Genomic DNA, 22,604 nt, shown 5'->3' on the forward strand with positions numbered 1-22,604 from the left:
AAAAAAGGTTTCCTGCCACTTTGTGTGTATGTGTGTGTGTGTGTGTGTGTAAGCCCATAAACATAGGAGTCAACGTTTATTATCTGCTTACTTCCCTTTTTGAAAAATGAGCGTAACCTGTTCTGGTTTGCTAGCTGTTCAAAAAGATACACCAGCATTTTCATTCAGAATTAAAAAGAAAAAAAAATCATCAAGTAAGTGTCTACAAGATTATACACAAAGGAGAGTAGTGTCTAGCCCTTATCTTTGGTGTTCTAAGTAAAAGATTTCCTATGATCAGGGTGGAGTGGCATCTGGGTGAGCCCGATCACATACAGTGCTTTTCTTATACGAATGCCCCCTGTCACCAGGGTGCCGGTTTAGGGTGTGCACGCAGTGACTGATTAAGCCCACCAGAGTTTCTCCCAACCACCCCCGCTCTTGCTTATCAGATCCACAAACTATTAGTAGGTTAAAGGAAAAAGAAAACAGTCATTAAAAGTTGCATTGTTAAACTGTGTCCCCCGTGTTTACAGCAGTTTGTCACTAAACCTGGGACTGTGAAGGGATTACAAAGAAAGTGATTAATATAGTCCTTTTCAAGGTTATGTGAGTTCTCCCGCCCCGCCCCCGCCCCTCGCCCAGTCCCGCCCCTGCCCCACCCCGCAGAAAGTGGAAAGACCGTGGCAGCAGAGAGTAAGTGGTCACTGCAGTGTCTTCTCCCTTCGAAAGATCCAACTGATGGTGAGGTAGAATTCGAATGTCGGCGCCCCCTAATCCTCCTCGGCAGACTCTTGCGAGGATGTCTCTTCGGTCTCCTGCAACACACGAGGGCAGGTGGGTTAGGCCTCGTCCCCGTCCCGGGGGACCTCGGCTGCCCAGTGCACCCCTCCCGCACCAGCTCGGGGGGTGTCCGCCTCCACCACGCCCAACCTGAGCTTGCTTGACGACAGCGAACAGCGAGTGCCTCTCCCTGCCCTCCGTTCCCAGGCTCCTGACCCGCGTCATTGAGGAATCAAGGGGCTGTCTTTTCCCAGCGCTGCCTTCAGTCACTGTTGACTTAAGGCATCATGGTTGCTGGTCAGCAAATTGAATTGTTTGCAGTCTGGAGACTGTGGGATCCCTGGACGCTTTACTCACCAAGAAAGAGATTTATTTTCCCCGACAGCATGCCAGTCATCAGTTTTAAAAACTGCCATCACTGCCCATAAAGACAGTGTTAAGGAAAGAAAATCCGCTTGCCGGGTGCCTGTAATGGTAGCTGACGCCCTTTTGGTGTTTGCTAGATGCTTTTTCCTAGATGAGAAAGCCCAGGGTGGCAGACAAGCCGTCTACCAAAAGTTGCAAGGCACGCAGGGGCAGGTTTGGGTTAAACTGGACTGGTGGAGAACTCCGCTGCAGGGGCAGCAGACCCCACTCTGAGAGTGCACTGTTTCAGAGGGCTGTTTCCTTATTCTTACATTTATTAAAGCACATTTTGAGGCAACGAGCAAAGTTTGACATAACTGTTCAGTCTCAATCCTAAATCCGTCAACATCAGGCAAACATTTAATGGTGGGCCAGCCAAGCAGAGAAAACTAATATATATGTTTTTTCAGGGCCTCTCCTCCATATAAATCTAACTCCACACCCCCCCCTTCTCATTCCTTATGGCTCTGGAATTTGTTGGGGTTCCTGCAAGCTGGTGTGAGCTACAAAGTTCTTTTAACTTTTGCTTATTTAACAAAACCTGCAATACCTTTCAGGACATGGGTGGTAAAGCGGAGACAATAAACATTTCCGATAAAAAGTGTCATTAGTTGGGAGGATGATTTTTATCAAATGCTGCTGGCTGTCTCCAAAGACAGCGTGTAAAAAAAGATCTGGGACAGAGGTAAACGTTTACTCCGGCAGCCAATGGCGCCCCTTTAAGAATGGCCAGCTTAAAACAGCCTTCATACTTTAATAGATTTGATTTTCCACATGGCTTCATTTTGTCTGGGTGGCTAACTGACACAATTTATACCTCTCTTCCTTTCCCAGGTCGCCACAGTATACCCCTCAGTAAAGAATGCTTTAGAGCCCGTCTGTACAACACAGCCGAACTTCCATTCATTAGTGTCTGAAACACTTCAGCTGTGAAGGGGCTCCTAACTGTTACCATGTGTGACGCTTCTTTGCAAAAGTAGCAAATGGGAGTGGAGAAGCCCTCTCCACAGTCTGTTCATGCCCTCCTGTGGATGTGAACACACACACACACACACACACACACACACACACACACACACACACACCAGTCATGGATCCTCTCTCCTGTGCTTCCGACACAGTTCACAGCTTTCTAGAAGTTCTTCAAGAAAGGTTTTCTGCCCCAACCCCCACTAACGACGGAGAGAGCTGTAAAGCCTGGGAATATGCACACACACAGAAATGAATGGACTACAGCTTGAAAAACAGAATCACAGCAGCATCAAGTCACAGGAGTTCACACCGGTTTTGTTTAGTCTGCTTTTGGTTTTGTGGGAGATGTGGACCGCATGAAGCTGCCTCCCCTCTCCTCCCGGGCCTGCCAAATTGTGGGCTTCCCATCTTGATGAGGCAACAGGCCATGACCCCGAGATTCTCTGTGGAGTCCTGTTAGAAAGGAGGATGTAGCATGATCAAAGCCATGGGTAGACGAAAGAGAGACAAGCTGAGGGTCAGCTGCCCCGTGACCCTGTCTTTTCACTTAATATTTAAATCCAGAAAGTCACTACACTGCTCGGCAGTTGCCCTCTTTGTCCTCTCCCAAAGGACTCACTTCTCATCGTGACGTGAGGTGTGGACTCACTTTAGACTGCTCCTCCAGAGGCGAGCACAGCACAGGAGTAGGCATGCTTCACCCCAGCCTCACAGTGAGCAGATTTAATAGGATGAAGTCAAGCTGGAAAGCCTCCCTGGACAGAGCGTGATTATTCTACTCCTACTGGCTTGATATTCCTCGATCTGGAAACCCATGTACTTGGAAGATTGGGAAGGAAGTAGGATTTCTCAGGCCGTGAACTTACAGAGATCTTGCACTAGGATGGAATGTGATCGGCTTTTCAAAACATTCCCAGGAGCCTTGTTTGATGTGAGCGCTTGAAACTCCTGATAGTCAAACCCCTTAGACACAACTCAGCCCCAAATGACAGTCCCCCTTGTTTCTTTTACTTAGCAGTTCTTAACACAACATGGGGAGTAGCTTTATTTATGTATCTTTCCTCTGACCTTGAAATTCTTCTGCTGGTAACTATCAATTAGGAGCCGGGACTTAACGAGGGGCTCAGGGTTAGGAAGTCTCACTCACTCAACATTGGGTGGCAATGTGGCTCTCACATGTTCAGCACTGCGGGCTTCTCACAGGCTTAGTTAGTGGAGAGCGTATTTCTTGGCACAGCCTCGGCTGGCCTCCCTCCAAAACAATAGCCAAGGTTGGCCAAGCGGGTGATGCTGGCAGGGTGGATGGCCCTTCCCATCCCCATCAACCTCAGTTCTCACCTCTCTAAGTGACTCTATATGTCCATCTCCCCCACCCCCACCATGCACACACAATGGTGTAAACAACTAATAGGAAAAAAAAAATCCTGTCAGGTACAAAGATAAGGTTGGAAAACTGACTCTAGTTCTAAGGTCCCACTGAACTTAACCAGGGCTCTTGTGCCATGCAAAAAGACAGAAACAAGGGGTATCTGGGAATAAGCAGTTGTCTCTGCTGTCCCCAAGGGTATCCTGTCACCACCAGAGAAATTGCCATCAACCTCCATCCTTTATAGTAACTTAGCAGATATGGCTGTGGGCTGTGGAGCCCAGCTTGCACCTCCAGATGTGTCTAAAGATGGCTTCACGTTTACCACACGTTGCCCAAGAAATTTGCAGTGCCGTAACTTAACATGGAAGCCCTGAAGTACCAAGGAGACAGACTGACATACTGTGCCTGACAGTTACACCCATCCCATTAGGGCTGGTTAATGGACCGGGACAGCCAAACAGTAGCGCTCTGGTTAAGGTTTACCTGTTCAGAATGCGGCTTCAGGAATGTTACTCTCAAAGGACTTTTTTGGAGTAGATTTGTACGGTGACATTTTTTACCAGCATCCCTCGGACACTGACCATGTCCCACTGTTCACACGGCTACTTATTAAGGCGACCGGAAGAAAACTGATGGAAGGGACAAAGGGGTGGGCAGAGCTAGAGAACTCTATTTCTGTGATAACTATCAGAAAGTTGCACTCATTTTGCCTCAGGTTTTCTTTTGTCCGTGTGGGACTCACTGCTTTGAGAGCTTTGAAAAAAAAAAAAATCCTACAATTCAGTTTATATATGCCATTCTTTCAAGTTGGTTCAACACCATGAGAGGGGAGCCTGCTGCTCAGAGTGGTGTTTGGTGGTACAGGCAAGGGTGTGAACTACATGGCATTTAGTTAAGAATGGAGCTCAGGGCTTATTTTTTTGGAGGAAGAATCAATAGCAGGTCTGAAGTGGAAGAGCCCGTCTTGAAAACTGTTGTTAACTAATTCTTTCACCAAGATGAAAAAACCTAGGTTCTTAAAAAAAATATGTGTTTGTGGTGCTAAGCATTGAATCTAGGATCCTCCACGGTATTCCAACCTCCCCCCCCCCACTTTCATTTTTTATTTTGAGACAAGGCCTTACGAAGTTGCCTCGGTTTGTCTGTAGTCCGGGCGGTCCCATTTCATTCTCATGACTTACAGGCCTGCTCCATGAGGCCAGGTGGAGAATGCACTAATGGTTGTGCTGTCGTAGTTCTCTCATGGCAAGTCTTGCAATAGGCGCAGCATTGGTCCCTGGGACACCAAGTATTTCTCTGTCCTGGGATCAAGGGCAAGTTTTTGTGTGTGTGTGTGTGAGTTGCTTGTATGTGTAACGCATGAAGAAATCGTTTCACATACAAGCAACTCACAAATTCTAGGAGCCATACTTTCTGAGGGCCGTAAATCTGGCCAAATTTTCTATTCTCAGGAGAGGAGCCTTGTATGTGAAAAATAACTGAAGATACAGCAAAAAGATTCATGTGTGGAAGAAGCATTCAGGAAAAACTTCCAAAATCACCCATATTCTTATTTTAATGCAAACCAATTTTAAAATATGGTGTAGATGAAGCCTACTTACTGGATGGAGTACAAACTTGCTTACTGGTGACACAAATCAGGAGGAACCCTTTCTTCACCTTCCTTTACTTTGTATAAAACTCTGGCTGACTGATGTACTTGTGTTAGGCAACAGAACATTCCCTGAACTTTAAGGACAATTATACCAATATTTGTCATTATCTTGAGTTTTTTTTTTCCTCTTTTCATTTTTTGCTTGTGTGCACATGGGGTGTGCTTCGTGTGTGTTTGCATGCACGTTTCCATGCATATGGGTATGTGTCTTTGTACACACATATGGCACATGTGCATTGGCAGCCAGAGGTTGACGGCTGGTCGGGATGGCTGTTTGCAAACCTGCTCTTTTGTAAGACTGTGTAATAATCTCTACCCTCTGAGGCTGGGATTACCAGCAGGTTAATGCCCGCTGGGCATTTAATTGAGTTCTGGGGATCTGTGTGCCAAGCACTTTAGCTCCTGAGCCCATTCCTTCAGCTCTGCCCTGAGGTTGAACTTTTGAATGGTGATACTAAAGATTTCAATAATCATAGCAGGTTAACAAGTAATGATCCAACAGTCATCTGAGGGCGCGGCGACCCTTTCCTGCCTGATAGCCTGTTCTAGCATGGAGGACTTGCTCGCAAACACTAGGCTGGAGCGTTCACTACCATTTATTCCATATTTAGTGTGGGTTGGCAAGTGTGGAAGATAATTTAGATACCTGACAAATACTGTATTTGATCCCGCTTACATCAAAGTGCAAAGGAAATGGCCATCTGCGATGTGAGCAGGAGGAGCAGAAAGCCCTGCTCTTTCACAGGGAGGCTAACTCACACAGCTAAAACGTTGACCTAAACAGCAGCAACCACCACCACCATGACAACCACAACCACAACCACCACCATTACTACCGCCATCACCACCACACAGCAACAACAACACTGCGGTAAATCTGTCAAGTCCAGAAACACTGAATTTGTTTTTTTGGAGTTCCAGAGATTGCCCTCTTGCCCCTTTCACTTCTGTTAGGAACATTATCTCTGTCGCCAATCCCAGCCTACAAGCAGCAGACCTACCAGATCCTCCTTTATTAGGACAGTCAGCTAAGGAAATCACCGCATCTCTTTAGGGTTAATGATCATGATCATTTTTCTGTGTATCCTCTGCCCTTTTGCCTTCCCTGTACGCTCTTGAGCTGGGCTAAATACTAGTTTCAACTTTGCTCTCTCCATTTCCCTTGACCTTTGCCATGCCAGGGGTCAGAGGTGAAGTCAAAAAAGTATTTCCTATACAACAAAACATCGAAGCTCAAGGAAGTCTTTGATGGGATCCTTCATGTTTGCCACTTGGTACCAAACATTTATAGGCCCACAAAATGTTTTACCAGCTTGGAAGAATGTAAGCAGGGAAATAAATCAATCAGTGCCCTTTATAACTTAGGTGCGTAAATCACAGGCTCCCAAGTGAGCCGACTGGTGACTGCAAGTCTGATTTATTATGAACTATTTACTACATTTTGGCCAAGGGACCACGTAAAAGGTGAGCGTTGGAGTGAGAATGCTGTCTTCTCTCTCTCCTTCCTCCTTTGTGTGTCTAGACTAAAAGCGCCCAGTAAAAATGCCTTCCTTGAGAAGGATATGCTGGCTGTAATTCATCAACTTTCTTGTCTCCCAAATGAAATTTCTCATTTTGCTCCAAACAATGTTTAGGTTGTCTGCAATATAAACATCCTTAAAAACCGCCCTTAAAGTTTCTGTGAAAACATTCAACATGTTGGAAGAGGGTGAGTACCACATGACCACTGAGGTTTCCTTAGATGCCCTTACCCTGATGCACACCACACAAGGAAGATGTTTGCAGGTAAGAAGCCTGTCTTGACATGGAACGCTCGGTTTCAAGCCTTTCAGAAACTGGCAGTTTTCAATTCTCTTGATGGGAAATTGGGAAGAGAAGGTTTATTCCCGTTTTAATAACTCAGGGAAAGCTTTCAAATGGACCATGTGCACTCAACGGCAGGATGTTGTGAGAATTGAAACAAAACAAAACAAAACAAAAAACCCTGCTTTCCCTTTGATGAGCAAAATGTCTGGATTATATATAAGGGGCCACTTTTAATCTCCATTCAACACATGAAAATGGAAACTTTGAGAAACAATAAGACATAGGCAGGCTAGCAGGGCCTTCTCAGAAGGCAGGGTTAAAAACAAAAACTTGAGGGGAAAAAAATTCCTTGGGTCAGTAATGATAACTTGGAGAAAAAAAAATCTATCACCCTTTTCTTATAACACTGAGTTTTGAATGTATGCAGTGAGGAGTTACTTCAGCTTGCTGAAGAATTTGGTCATTTCTAATTAGCTAGTTTCTACTTCTTGCTTACTTTAGCACTGTAAAGCGCAGAGTGAGATGTCCATTAAGCCGTGCTGTCTGTGGTTTGAGAAATTAAGGAGAGCCAGTGTGAGCACTGCACACATGTTCCCTCTTCAGACTGGAACGGATGAGTTTCTGCCCAGAAGAATTCTGGGACAGACTGGAGGTTTGCGATGGTGGCACCTGGTACATTTTCCAAATGCAACCCCCTCCATAACAGAGCTTGCCTTAAACTTTTATAAACACACTTATAAATACAAACACCAGATGTTGAACTTGGCATTGTGCTGAGTTTGTCCCTCAGAGTGACGTTATGATGCTTTCTATCCCAGGGTGTGTCAGCATTCTTTACCACCGAGCCAGTGTATGTGTGCGTTGATATTCACGTGACATACACAGAAAGAAGGTGATTCTAATGGCTTTCACCTTAATGATAGGATTTAGCAATTGCTATACAATATCCCTCAACTTAAAAAAAAAAATCTTATTTTAAAAACATGCAGTGAGGCCTGGGTGTGGTGATACACAGCTTTAATCTCAGCACTAGGGAGGCGGAGGCTGGTAAATCTCTGTAAGTTCAAGGCCAGCCTGGTCTACAAAGAGAGTTCCAGACAGCCAGGGATAGACAGAGAAACCCTGTCTTAGAAAAACAATGACAACAATAACCCCTCAAAAACCAAAACCCCCAAAACGTGCAGTGAAAACACGAGATAAAAGGGGGACATTTTGAATTAATAAAAACTCTAAAAAAAATTTTCAATACATAAATGTTGAGATATGAGAAACCAAGCAGCCAAAAATTAGTTCTAGCAAAATATCCTCTTTTGATATTTACATAATTATATATTTCTTATGCTTTTCTTGAAAATTAGGGAAGAGTCATTGTTATGCATTTTTCCCAGATGGATACACGGGACAAAGCCTAGAAATAGCCAGACGGAAACACTTGAGTCACATGCATGGCTGTCTCTTTGCTTTACACATGACACACTTAATTGTGCTAGTTGTCAGGTGCTTTGATGAAGAAAGGACCTCATGAGCTTGGGCCAATCCAGACTGCCTCAGGGACAAGCCAACTGGGAGGGTATTTTCTTAAAATATTTATTTATTTACCATGTATACAGTGTTCTGCCTGCATGTACACCTGCACACCAGATCTCATTATAGATGGTTGTGAACCATCACGTGGTTGCTGGGAATTGAACTCAGGGCCTTTGGAAGAACAGCCAGTATTAAGCACCGAGCTGTCTCCCCAGCCCTGGGAGGGTATTTTGAGAGAAACAGATGGGAAGAGAAGAGAGTCTTCTGCTCTGTAGAATTTACGCTACCCTCCACAAACTTCCATGCAGCCTGCGTTTAGATAATTCATCACTGTGCTTCCAGGCAATGGAAATTAGGTCGCCCAATGAGCTGTGCTCACTTTCCCTCTAATTCTGTCTGAGCTGCTTTCCGTTAAAGGGAAAACTTGATCAAGATCTGTAAAGACAGACAGACAGATCAGTGACGGCCATTGCCTCTTTTGTGACTCCTTCCAGACTCGTGATTCCTGACTCGCTGGCATGTGTGTGAATGTGTCCGCATGTGTGCGATTTCACTTATATTATCCTTGGTGCTTTATAATCCTTCGCAGACACATTTACGATTTCTACCTGTGATGATGTATATGCCGTATATGTATTATATACTATTCTATATATGGTAAAATATTATATACTATACTACTATATATGGTAAAATATAGATCGTGTCCAAACATCTTGCTGTGGTTTTTTTTTTCTTTCTTTCTTCACTGAGTATGTTCGTTCCTGGCTGCCCATTAGGGTCACAGAGAGAGTGAACGAAAAATACTTATGTAAAGGTCTTTAAACCAAGTTGTCGGTGTTTCAAAACTTGCTTTCTAGGAAAGCAATGGTCTGGATATGAAATATATATATATATATATATAACCATATATAGTAGAATAACATATTATATTATTTATTATATACATTATTATGTATATAGTATACACTATTATGTTTAATAGTATATACACTATTCTACTTATATGTTATATTTAATATATACATATACTGTATCATATTCTACCCCTGTACATGGCATTTATTTCACCTATGACATCTCCTATGTCTCTACTTTCTCTTCTGTAATTAGACAGTAACAACAAAATCAAGGAAAATCATGGAGTTCAGCTCTTAAGGAATTTGTCCCATAATAACTTATGACCTACTCATTATCTGTGTCCCCTTTGGGGCACATATGCTTTGACATTTTGTGACCATTTGCTTATTAGACAAATGTTTTTCTCTTTCTTCATTGAGTATGTTCATTCTTGAATGCCCATTAAGATCACATTGAGAAGTCACAGAAGATGTTTATGCAAAGGTCTTCAAACCAAGGAAAGCAAAGTGGGTGGCATGTGGGGCCGGTGGCTGTAGGTAAGTAGCTCAAGACTTGCTCTCTAGGAAAACAATGGTCTTATGCTGCTTTCCATGGAATAGACACACACATAATGAGCCACAGATTTTGAAAGAGATGCTCACAACTGGCTCACAGAGTGTTTCGTGCATGTATATGAACCCTCTCTAAGCACAGCTGAAGTAGAAACCACTGCATTTCATAATTCTCTAATGCATCACTTTTGGTTCGGTGCGTCTTCCCCACAATACAAAGAGTAGAGTTGAAATCAATACTCACACTCCACAAATGATTATTAAGCTACAGACCATGGTGGAATGCTGAGCCCTGGGGTAGTACCCTGTGACTCAAATGCACAGCACTGCTCACTCTCCGTCTCTTGCTTTTCTTCCCCATGAAGGATAAGAGGCCATCACATCGAGTGCTTACTTAACATTTTGCTCAGTTAAATATTTCTTAAAAACAGTGAGTATCTTCAGTATTGCCCATGCCAGGCTGGCCTTTTAGGTTTGGGAACAACAACATGATTTTTGTTGCTGTTCTAACAGAGCTTTGCATTTATCATAGTTATAATACATGTATTTATTTGATTCACGTCCCCTGTATCCTTATATGCATATTAAAACTTCAGTGTTATCCCAAGCAGTATTTTTAGAAAGGAGTACATAAGTTAGGGCTGCTGCATGTTTTTTTTTTTCTCCCCTATGCAAAGCAATATTCTTTTCAAAGAAAGCTCAAGGGAAAACATCATTTCTATGGCTACTTTTAATTACACAGAGTAGGTCTACATGACTACGTCAAAGAGAACTTCACGCCTCATGACACTATTTAGAGATTCACTTTAATAGGTTCTACCTACATGTCCTGAATGTCTGTTCAAATCCAAGAAAACACCAGGGCCTCCTTTGTTTTGTTTTTGGTGCTGAGAATTGAACACCGGTCCTCACGAATGTTAGGCAAGCCTCTACCATTAGAGTTATATTCCCAACCCTGAACATTCTTATTCTTTACATTTTTGGAAACTCTGATTAGTTTATACATAAGTTATGTTTTCTTCAAAATCTGTTTCTTCAACAAGTATGAATTTTATGCTCCTATGTATAAACTGTAGCTTGGACAAGAAACTCCAGGCTTAAAGGACCAAAAGAAGTAAGGTCACTTTTAATTTAATATTGCAGTTATGATGTTTCAAGCAAGACCTGAGAGTTTAGGAATGGGAAACATTAATATAACTTCCAGTAGATCGGTCTCACTGGAGGTGTTTTAGGATACCAAATATTTGCAGAACAATTCAATGAACAGCTGTTTTCAGTCATACATCAAGAATAATTTTAGACCCAGCAATTCCTGTATCAAACCAAAGTATTACGGAGAGTCAGGAGGAAAAGTCAAAATTTAGTATTTAAGAATTGGTAAAGCAAGTAGGGAATAGTGGTGCACGCCTTTAATCCCAGCACTTAGGACAAAGAAGCAGGAGGATCTCTACGAGTTTGAGGCCAGCCTGGTCTCCACAGTGAGTTCCAGGACAACCCGGACTACACAGAAAGACCTTTTCTCAAAACAGAATACAAACCAAAAATAAAAAAAGAAAGAATTGGTAAAACATATAATGAAATTAAATTTCTATTTACAGCCCCGACACAGTTTTATTTTGCATGTTACTGATGCTTCTTTTATAATGAAGACTTTGATGTTTGTTGTTGTTGTTTCAGTATATTACCACACACACACATGACCACCCTGGCATGTGAGTGGAGGTCAGAGAAAATTTTACAGGAGTTGGCTCTCTCTTTCCAACATATGGACTCTGGATTTGAACTCACCTCATCATGTTGTCAGCAAGTGCCTTTCTCTCTGGCCATGTTTGGGGTTTTTAATAATATTATCTCAGAGTACACACACACACACACACACACACACACACACTCCTGGTTCTGGAAGATACAGCCTTTTTCAACATTGACATAATCAAAACAAGAAACTGCCAATAGAAGGCTTGGAACCCTTTTTCAGTTCATGTTTTACTTGAGTTTTTTTGGGAAGACAAAGCATAAGGGATCATGTCATACCTGAGCAGGCTTCTTCTGAACGACTTGTTGTGGCTAAGGAAGAAACAAAAAAAAAAAAAAGAAGTGTTATATTTTACAAGGAAACATATAGAGGGAAAATACTCACTATTCACGGCTTTAAGTGTGAATGTGGATCCAAACAGCAAAGGAGAAAATTCAGTATTCAAAAAGTTCACCCAAGTTAAAGAGTGTTTATTCATAATCTCCACTTGTGAAGGAAAGGCAATACAGGTTCTTCAGGACTTGGCTTGAAATAAACTTGCTACAGGAATAACTTGCGTTTTTCATCTGCATATCATAAAACTCGAAGAGTGGAAAAACTCTTTACCAATATAAAACTTACAAACCACACAATTCTCCCGTTTAAAGTGGTTAATTCAGAGAAAGCGTTACTCTACAGCAGGTGCAAAATCAGCACCACAACCTAATTTCGCAACATTTCCATTTTCCATAAATGAAATACTGTATCTAAATTTGTGACCACTCCCCATCATTTTCCACCTCCTTAGTGCACCTCTTGAGCTTAATTTACCATCCATCTACCTTCTGTTATGTAAATTGGCTTGTTTCAGACTTCTCAAAGCGGAGGAATTATGAAAGGGGTCTGGTGTCTCTGCACATTTAGTCTCCAGGTGAGGAGGGTAATTCATATGGTAATACCTAAACTTAATTGGATTTGCAGTCACCACAGAAATGCAGCCCTGGGTGTGTCTGTGAAAAAGGTTTAACTGAAGAGAGAGGGCCCACCTGGAAAGTGGCAGCACCATCCCGTTATCGGGGTTCCAGACTGAACGAAAAGGAAGAAGTTGAGCAACCACACCCATCACTCTCCACTTTCAAACAGAGAAAGTAAGGTGGCCAGCTGACTCAGGCTCCAGCCGCCATCGCCTCCCACCACTGTGGACTGGGTCTCCCTGAACTGTAAGCCCAACTACACCCTTTCTGTCTTGAGTGGCCTTTGTCAGATCTTTTGTAACAAAACTGGGAAAATAACTCCTACAGTATCAACTGTCAATTGCTTTCCTTGACCTTACCACATTTTACCTATCTCAATGTTCATTAGTTGGTTTAGCTTCTGTAGAGAAATGCGTATTCAAATGCTTTGCTCACTAAAAACAAACAAAAAACCTACAACTTTTTTTTTCAACATTGAGACTTGTACTGGTTAGTTTTATGTCAACTTGACACAGGATAGTCATTTGAGAGGAGGAAACCTCAACTGAAAAAAAAAATGCCTCCAAGATATCAGGCTGTAAGAATGCCTGTAGAACATTTTCTTAACTAGTGATTGATTGGCAGGCCCAGCCCAGTGTGGGTGGTGCCATCCCTGGGCCTTTGGTCCTGGGTTCTCTAAGAAAATAGGATGAGCAAGCCATGAGGAGCAAGCCAGTAAGCAGCACTCTCCATGGCCTCTGCATCAGCTCCTGCCTCCAGGTCCTTCCCTGTTTGAGTTCCTGTTGACTTCCTTTGATGATGAACAGTGGTGTGGAAGCAAGCGCCAAGTAAACCCTTTCCTCCCCAAGTTGCTTTTGGTCATGGTGTTTCACCATAGCAACAGAAACCCTAAATAAGACAAGACCCAAGGTCCCTTCTAATGCTCTGGATATATTCCTTTATCAGCTCTACAGTTTGCAAACATTTTCTCCTGTTCTGTGGATCCATTCACTTTTGTGATGGTATCCTAGGAAGATTTGTTTTCATATCTACATCCATTTATTTACCTGTACTGGTAGGCCAGTACTCTTTTGAGTGAAACTTGTGAGATCTTTCTGCAGCCTAAATTAATTTTCCAGTAAAGATCCAGAGGTGATTGCTATTTGTCAGCGCTTCAAAAGGTAGATCTAAAGCTCTTACCTTTGATAGACTGATTTGTGACATGTTTATGTTTGATTATAAGCCCTACGAATGCTATTAAGTTTGCACATATAACTGGGCCACCTTGATTCAGAGATTCATGTGAAAGAAATAAAATTGCTACAGTCCTTCAGAAGCACAGGACTGGAACATAGAATGTCTGTGATACAGTGATGTTTTCTTGGATACTGAAAATACTATATAAAACCAGCAGAGTATTTTTTAAAAGATGGATGAGATTAAAAAAAAAAAAAGGAGAAATTGACAAGATATTTTTACTTACCAAAAAACAACAACAAAAACTCTGCCTCATGAATTAAACCACAGTAGAGACAACCTCATCATCAAGGCCCAGTTTTTGAGAGAATGTTTTTTTCCAGACAGACTTGAACCCAGGAAGCACAGAGATTCCTGCCTCTTAGGATTCAAAAGTGTGTGCTGCGAAAGTATTCATTTTCAAAAGGCCTCGTTTACAAAGAGAGCGCCTTTCTTCCTCATTGCTCCTGCCGCTTACACCTGTACCCTGTTATTTCCAAACTGTTCCTAATCTGCACACTTTCTTGCAGGCTGTCTGGCTCCGACTGCTTCAGCCCCCTCCTTTTTTGGCTGAGGAGCTCCATTCATGCGAATCTTGCACAGTGTGTCTCAATGAAACTCTCTGAAAGGGCTGCCAGCTCACCCAATTTTCCATGAATTAGGTCCTGACACTTCAGTGAGGGCAAAGACAATGTCTGAACTTGTGCCAGCCTTGGCTTCCAGCCTAGTTCATGTCACAGAAGTTCTCCCAGCTACACTTAGGCACAGCACCTCATACTTCTCAGGCCACCAAACAAACAGACCCTTGAATGCTTTCAGTGCTGTTTGTGGTTAAGGCTGCCGGGATGTTTTCCCAGCCTCTGGCACCCGATGGCTCCAGACTGTGCCCAGAAAGTTTTGTTGTTGTTGCTGCTGCTGCTGTTCTTGTTGTTATTTTGTTTTGTTTTGTTTTTTATGAATGGCTCCGGTCAAAAAATGCAGGCCAAATCATAATACTACAGCCATTCATAAAAATAAAAAGGAAGCAAGCTGCCAGCTGGAAAGCTTCCTAACAACAAACTGCAAGCTTCTTATCTGCCTCTCGGCATCTCTCTGCTCAGAACTAAATGTTGAGACAGTGAAGCAGGATTCTTACACTTCTTGGCAACAAATGCACTTGGCCACTGCATCTTCATAAGGACTGAATGATAATTCTGCTTATTAATCTCTGGAGTGGTTAACATTATGTTTTCATAAATCTTAATAGACGCATACTATTTTACACACAGCTATCCTGCAGAAAGGTGAACATCTTTTATATTTTTAACACCTGCCTTCTTGTGCCTGGGAAGGCATGCACCTTACTGTTTTCGTTTTCTCGCCAGGAAACTAAGGCGTAGAAACTCCAATTTCCTTGAGTTTACTTCTGAAACTGAAACAACCTGAGTCTATTAATTCTTTCTCCTGAGGAAACTTTCACTCCCACAGAACAAAGCAATGCAGTCCAGAGCCAGCCCAGAAGGAAGAGCTTTGCTTCCTGACCTACCTGAGGTGGGGTTCACTCTTCCCTCAGGAACCCCCAGAGCAGTCACTGCGCGGGGACCAGACCCACCTAAGTCAGCTCTTCTTAGGTACTAAGGGGCCTGAGAGGCTCAGGTGTCTCACCTCCTCAGGGGAGCCTTCTCTTTCTAATGTGGCGGGGATCACAGCGAGACTGTTTGAACGGCACGGATCCCGTAAAGACTGTTTTATCGAAGAGAGGGCAACATCTTTCACGTCGTTCACTCAGACAATTAGGATGGTTCTGTGTCTGGCGAGTGGGTGTGCACAGTGGGCTTATTTAGTGGGGGCGGTTTGTCTCATACGCTTGGAGAACTAGAATTCCCCAGAAGCCACACCTTTCACAGAGGCTGTGTGAACACCTTGTCATTTAAACTTCTTGCATGTGTATGTGTGGTGTATATGTTCGCCTGCGCGTCCACATGCACATGCGGAGGCATGTAGGGTCTAGACGCCCATGCCAGGTGTCTCCCTCAGCTCTTCTCTATCTTAGTATTAAAATGTTTTATACTCAGTTATTTTATGCCTGTGTTCCTATACAGAGGTCATCACGTATATGTGAGGTCAGAGTATAACTTTTGGGAGTCAGTGCTCTTCTATCGTGTGGGCTCCACGGAACTCAGACTGTCCATGTTAGCAGCGAATTGCTTTTATCCGCTAGCTGTGCTGTCAGGCCTCCATCTTACTTTCTGAGACAAGGACTTTGAATGAATCTGGAGCTCACTTACTTGGCTGGGTTGGATGGCCAGCAAGTTTCAGGCATCCACTTGTCCCTGCCTGCCCAGCGCTGGAGTTAGAGGGGCCTCCCTAACCTCACAGCCTTCAGTGTACTATGCTACAGTTTGCTTATCCAGGGTTAGGTCAATCTCAAGCCAAAGCAAATAAATAACTTGTGTTGAAATCCACCACGGAAACAGCTTAGGGGTCTGAATCCAATGACACCAGTTCTACACAAATATGAAAAAAAAAGAAAGAGCATCTTTTGGGGATTCTGAGATTCATGCAGCACAGCACTCTCCCTTTTTTTCCTTGGACACAGGATCTCACTATATATCTTTGGCTGGCCTGGGACTTCCTATGAGCATCAGGCTGGTCTTGAACTCAGAGATCTATCTGCTTCTGCTACTCAAGTGTTGGGATTAAAGGTAGATACCACCACACCTGGCTAGTTTTTGGATTCTTAAAGTTCACATTGTATTTGTTTTGTTTGTTTGTTTATCTGTTTGTTTGTTTCCAGATAGGGTTTCACTGTGTAGCCCTGGCTGTCCTTGAACTCACAGAGATCCACCTGCCTCTGCCTCCTGAGTTTTGGGATTAATAAAGTTGTGTGCCATCACCGCCTGGCTGTATTTTTTTGTTTTTGAGACTGTTCAAAGGGATGTGTCCACCACCATTCTCTCTGTATGTTTCAGAATAATGAAGGTGTTCTCTAACTCTCTTCAGAATACAGTCTTTGATTCCAGAGAGTCTAAGTCCAAATCCGTCTTGGAGCTGACTAGCATTAGCTTGTGTGTGTGTATATGTGTGTGTGTGTATGTGTGTGACTGTAGTCAAAGCAGCTCTCTTAGGATAAGATTTAAGAGGTGATAAGTCTGTGGATTTTGCCTTCTCTCTGGAATCTTAAATACACCCTCAGGACAAAGGGACAGATCAATAAGGAACCCTTTAAAAAAATCAGTCGTGGTAAGTCGCTGATTCCATCCAGCAGTCTTGACCCAATGAACTTACCAGTGGGCCCATCAAACAGAAATCAGTATTTCACAAGCTATGTATTTGACAAGAAATAAAAGCAAAGAAGACACGTATCAAGTTGTCCAGAGACTAAAGAGGGAGAGGAATGAGGATGTGCATGTTGGAGAATAAAATACAACTTTCAGTTATTTTTTTCTTACAAGACATTCTTACATGTGAGAGGATATGAGCCTCAGGGACACAGAACGAGAGGAGAAGGAGAGGGGTGGCCATGGCTTCCACGCCCACAGGCTCTTCTGTGTGGATAGGCACATTTTTAGGAGCAAATGTATAGATGTCTGAAGAGTGTGCTGCTGGGTTTGTTCATCACAGATACGAGGCACGCGCCATAGCCAAAGTTTAAACTTCAGCAGTAAGTTCAGTGGGTGGAAAGGCTTACATGCAGTGTCTGACGAAGGAGAGCTCATCTATGAGACAATGGGGGCAAAATCAAAGAGTATTGGGGGTGAAAAAGAAGTCCTTCAAAAATTGGTTGTCAATATTCCAATTAGTTAGTGACATGCTTGAAAGTCCACTTAAGACAATTTCTGTAATTACCCAGACATCAGTTACATTAAACTGGATTTGGACTTTCATAATCATATATATTTATTATATGTATTACATATAATATTCTATATAATGTGTGCTGTACCCTGTTATACTTTCCCGTATGCTTATGAGAGGAAATGATATTTTTCATTACACTTTACTTTCATAAAAGATTTAGAATCAATATTTTTTTTTTCCATTGGACCTAAAAACATTGTTCCAGGTCATACATGGAAACATGTGAAATTTTAAATTATTTACGTATTTATTTAGGTTTTTTGGTACAGGGTCTTATGTAGCCCAGGATGGCCTCAGATTCCCTATGTAGTTGAGGCTGGTTTTGAATTCTCCATCCTCTGGCTTCACTCTAAGTACTGTCAAAACAGGTGTGGACCACATCACCACACCCAGCTCTGAAAAAACGGCTTTACAGATTCACTTGGCTACCAAAGCATTTCCTAGAAGTGGGAACATTTAGTCACAGAAACTGAAATTTAAAAGCTGACTCATGATTTTAGGCATTTCCTTTCCTAGAGGATAAATTCACTGGTAATCTCCCATGTTCTCAGGAACTACAAAGGGAAGGTTTATGAGCTGGGAGCCCTCTGATACTTAACTGACTCATATCTCTCCTGGAACCCGAATTTAGCACTGTTTTCTTGGCACTAACGTGTGGCTTACTTCAGCTGCTGAGTAATTTTCCTCAGAGGAAGCTTAATATTCAATCCAAGAAATGTTAACTACTCCCGAACAAGTTGTTTATCCCGATCAACATTTTCAGCACTTGTGGAAGTGACTTTTTCCTCTTCCACATTCTCACACTTCCACAGTGGCCCAGAATCCTGGCTTTTCCCAAGGATGCCTTCCCCTTGGACCTCCTATCAAAGTTTCCTCTGCATCCATGACTCTTCCCTTAGAATCTGTGAATTACAATGTCTCCATTCCTATTTTAGAAAAGCCATGTGGCTGGCTTCCTAACTTACTCAGTTCCAAACCTAAGTGAAACTTCAGGTCAACCCCAGAACTATCCACCTCAGCTTCTCCGACAGGCAGTTTGTCATGCTCCACCATGTACAGGGCCTTTTGGGTAATCAGTCAGCTTATCAACATGCTTTTCATTAAAAAAAAAAATCAATGTTTTAGCAACTATTGTTTTTAAAAGTACCATTTCATGAAGATATCACTAAAATATTTCTAAGACTATGGAAAAAAATGACCAAATGAAAAAATTGTATTTTAAAATAACAATTTTTAAAAGATCAGGGTTAGAAAGAATGTCTCCAATGTATTAAGACATGGGCATTAGAATGTATTAAGGACAGATGGGCATTAGAAAACTATTTTTACAGTAACAGTTTGGCTGAAAAAAGAAGAGGCTTTCGTTGTTGTAAACTCAAGAAGTCAAGCCAGGCATGCAGGCACACACTTGGAATCTCAGAATTAGGGAGGCTAAAGCAGTGGGATCATGAGCTTGAGGCTAGTGGAGGCTACATGGGAAGGGTAAAGTGTCTTACAAATCGAATAGCGTCTTGTTTCTCCTTAGGTTTCTATGAAAGTAGAAATCCCACCTTATCAAACATGGTTCTATCACTATCTTTAAACCTATCTTAACCTTATTATTTCTCTTTGATTAGTTACAAACTCTAAAAAAGTCAGGCAAGGCTATGAATACGAAAGCACCAGTGACAAACACCGGTGAATTGTTTCCTTGTTTTATTTTTATCACTCATTCTCATATTTCATTATAGTTCAAATGTTAGTTACACATTCTGTGGTGTATATAACATAGAGAATAGATGACATGCTTTCAACAACTATGGAGTTTATAATCTCACGTTATATGTGATTGTTTGGAACCAAAATGTGAGGAAGGATAAAGATTCTTGCCTTCTGCATGGATGTCATATAGGTCCTTATATAAGCTCTTCCATCTACGCCTGACTTTTCTCATCCCACCTCCATGAGTTTCTGTTAAGAAATTGATACATTTCTTGTCTTTAGTCCCTTGTCCTGCATGCTGTCCGTACTCACTGGCTGATGTCTTTGGGAATGTGCCCACCCATGCCACGTAATTTTTACCCATGGTACATTGCATTGCTACACAGAAAAAATTACTGAGAACACCCCATTTCAAGCTTGCTTGTACATACGATATTTATGCATATTTATATTAAGGTACAATGACTAGTCAGAGATCCCAACGCTGAGCCCCAACTTGAGAGAAAGCCGAGTTCGCAACTCAGAACAATCCATAGCACCAGTACAGAATTTCAGTGAGATTCTTCCCAGAGACACCATCCACCCAATCGACTTGACCCAGCCCCTGACATACTTTTTGTCTTCTAGTGGAATACACTTTTAAGAAAGCTTTCCAACTAATTTCTAAATCCCCTCTTCGTGTGCAAGAAATCTTTCTCCTTTCCAATGCAAAAGGGCCAAACCTTCATGACCTGCAATGTCCAAAATGTTGAGATAAAATAATTTTCCTGATTCCCTCAGGTATTTTGTCATAATAAAAGAAAGTTAACACACTTTTTAAATACAATTTTATCTTCCTATATCTCATATAGATCAGTGTATGTGAAGAGGGCTAACAAGAATTAAACCAATGAATAAGAACCTAGATAATGAATTCTAATGAGTCTCAAATAAATTAATAAAAATAACCATAGGCTTGGGGAATACAAGGAAAGCCCAACTCCAGCTGAGTAAGAAGGATGTACTTTATCTAAGGTAGCAAGCTTAAGCATGATACACCTTCCCTGGTGGTAGGTTCAGTGGGTCAAGAGTTGCTCAGAGTCTGTCTTTTTATCCTGTTATGTTACATTTTCCTCAGTCTCTCTCTCTCTCTCTCTCAGAAGCACATGAGTGAGTGGTGATGCCTTAGTAATAAAATGTCCAGCCAGTCATTCTCAACCTTCCTAATGAACTCCTTTAAGGGAGTTCCTTATGTTGTGGTGACCTGCAACCATAAAATTATACTTCATAACTAGGAGTTTGCTACTGTTATGAATCATAATGCAAATATTGGATGTGCAGAATATCTGATATGTGGCCTCTAAGAAATGGTCCTTTGACCTCCATAGGGGTCGGGACCCACAGGTTGAGAACCACTGAAACAAAGGATCAAACAAAGAACAGCAACAAAATGCTCTTCCTTCATGCTGAGCCAATTTCCCTGTGAGGTAAGGGGACTAGTTCCAGCAAATTGAGCCACTCCTGAGCCTTGATAAAGGTCACTTTTTTTGTCACCAAATGATCATAACAAACAGGGACAGAGGAGCAACCAGTTTGGCTTCATTCAGTTTGGCTTTCACTGTGCTGCCCTGCCTGTGTTGGCTGACTGGAACCCCTTCCTGCCTCTAAGATGAGAGCACAGGATTCTCCTTTTATGCTGCTTTGCCCTGCCTATGTGGGCTGTGTCTGACGAGGCAGAACAGTCCTGTGCACAATGCACAGGTTTCAGCTTTACAGTTACCGTGAGATGCCTTTCCTGGCCTGTCTGGGACATTCCTCTGGAAGCTCTGTTGAGTTCATTCGCTTCGTCACGGATTGAAGTGTGAAGCCATTCCCCAACAGCCAGTGACTGTGCCATGCTGCCTAAGGAGCTGGCTGTAACTCATTGATCGTGTCCGAATAGAACTCCAGAGATGATGGGTAGGAAATAAATTGGAATCTGACGGTGTCTATAGGCTTTTAATGGGAATCCACCCGAGTCCTGTTCAGTTGCTCTGAAGAGGAACAGAAGCCTGCCGTGTACAGGAGCACCTCTGACTGCTCTCTTTGTTTTACACTGCTCTCCCAAGTCCCTGTCAGTTCAGCGGGGAGGGTCCCAACTGTATGAACAAATTGTCTATTGATATTAGATGCCTGTCTCCCTGAAGACGCAGTGGTGTTCGAGTCCTTGGCTCTAGATAATATGCACTTTGATATGTCTGGACTTGCTGCCAGATCTGTGTACGTACCTCTGATTTGGAGGGAATGTTTGTGCTGGTAGCATTTTTTTTTTAAATAAAGGAAGTATGTTTAGAAGGCACTGACTGTAGTTACCCTCTCAGGATGTGGAAGCTAGTTAGTTTGAGCTGTTACAAGGGAGCTTTTTGGCCTGTGGCTCGGTAGTGGGGTCCCCTCCAAGGAACTCAATTTACTTTGCAAAGTTTAGAAGTAATAATATCTCGGTACCTGAGGAGTTCTCCTAGGGAAGGACTTTCAAGGTAGTGTTAGAAAGTGCGGTTTTGGAAGAAGAAAGACCAGCCATGAGTGCTTCCGCCTAGTGGGGCTCCCCATGCGTAAGCAGTACGACTTAGCAATTTAAATGTCACTTTCCTCATCTGTGTAATGTGGATGCCTCAGTGGGTTGTTGGGTGGGTGGGGGTGGGGGTGTGACTAAATAGGAAGTCGCTAAAGTGCACAGCGCAACTGCTGGCGATGGGAATGTAATAAACACCACTTAATGGCACCAGGGCAGGCGGCCGTTGTGGCGGCAGTAGCAGCAGCCGTGGGGGCAGCGGCCGTGTTTATGATTTCATTGTTCAATATCAAAGACCTCCTCCCATTTGCTAATTTGTCACTTGAGCCTTGTCATTTTTGTGGCCTTCAGGATTCTAGTTTCCAGCTGTACAGGACTTACGCATGGCCACCAAATCAGTGTTTCACGTGTTTTGTTCACTCACCCCGAGCAGGACAATGGCAACTTCCTTCGTATTGTGTGGTGCAAAGTCCACAGGCACACAGCTCGCAGGCATATTATGATGGGGACTGACTTCCTTCATTCAGCACTAACCTGGCTATTTAAAGCAGCTGATGAGTGGACACAGAGAGAGAGGCTTTCCCCAACTGAGATTAAGGAAAGAGAAAAAAATTGAATGGAGCAATGAAGGAGGATCTCTCTCTCTCATACACACACACACATGGTGGGGGGAATTCTTGTATTTACAACAGTCATAAGGAT

General features: G+C 42.7%; 1 protein-coding gene across 1 annotated transcript in view; it reads right to left on the minus strand.

Annotated features, from left to right (window-relative positions):
• Positions 1-610: 610 nt before the first annotated feature.
• Hmga2 (high mobility group AT-hook 2) overlaps positions 611-22,604 on the minus strand; it is a 114,256-nt gene continuing 92,262 nt past the window's right edge. The window contains exons 4-5 of the mRNA XM_055625830.1: positions 11,942-11,974; positions 611-797 (exon numbers count right to left, since the gene is read on the minus strand). Coding sequence (XP_055481805.1) covers positions 753-797; positions 11,942-11,974 — 78 coding nt within the window. The 3' untranslated portion in view covers positions 611-752. The remainder of the gene's footprint in view (positions 798-11,941; positions 11,975-22,604) is intronic.

Source organism: Psammomys obesus, unplaced genomic scaffold (genome assembly GCF_907164565.1).
Source record: "Psammomys obesus unplaced genomic scaffold, mPsaObe1.curated_primary_1811, whole genome shotgun sequence".
In the NCBI taxonomy this organism is placed as follows: Eukaryota; Metazoa; Chordata; class Mammalia; order Rodentia; family Muridae; genus Psammomys; species Psammomys obesus.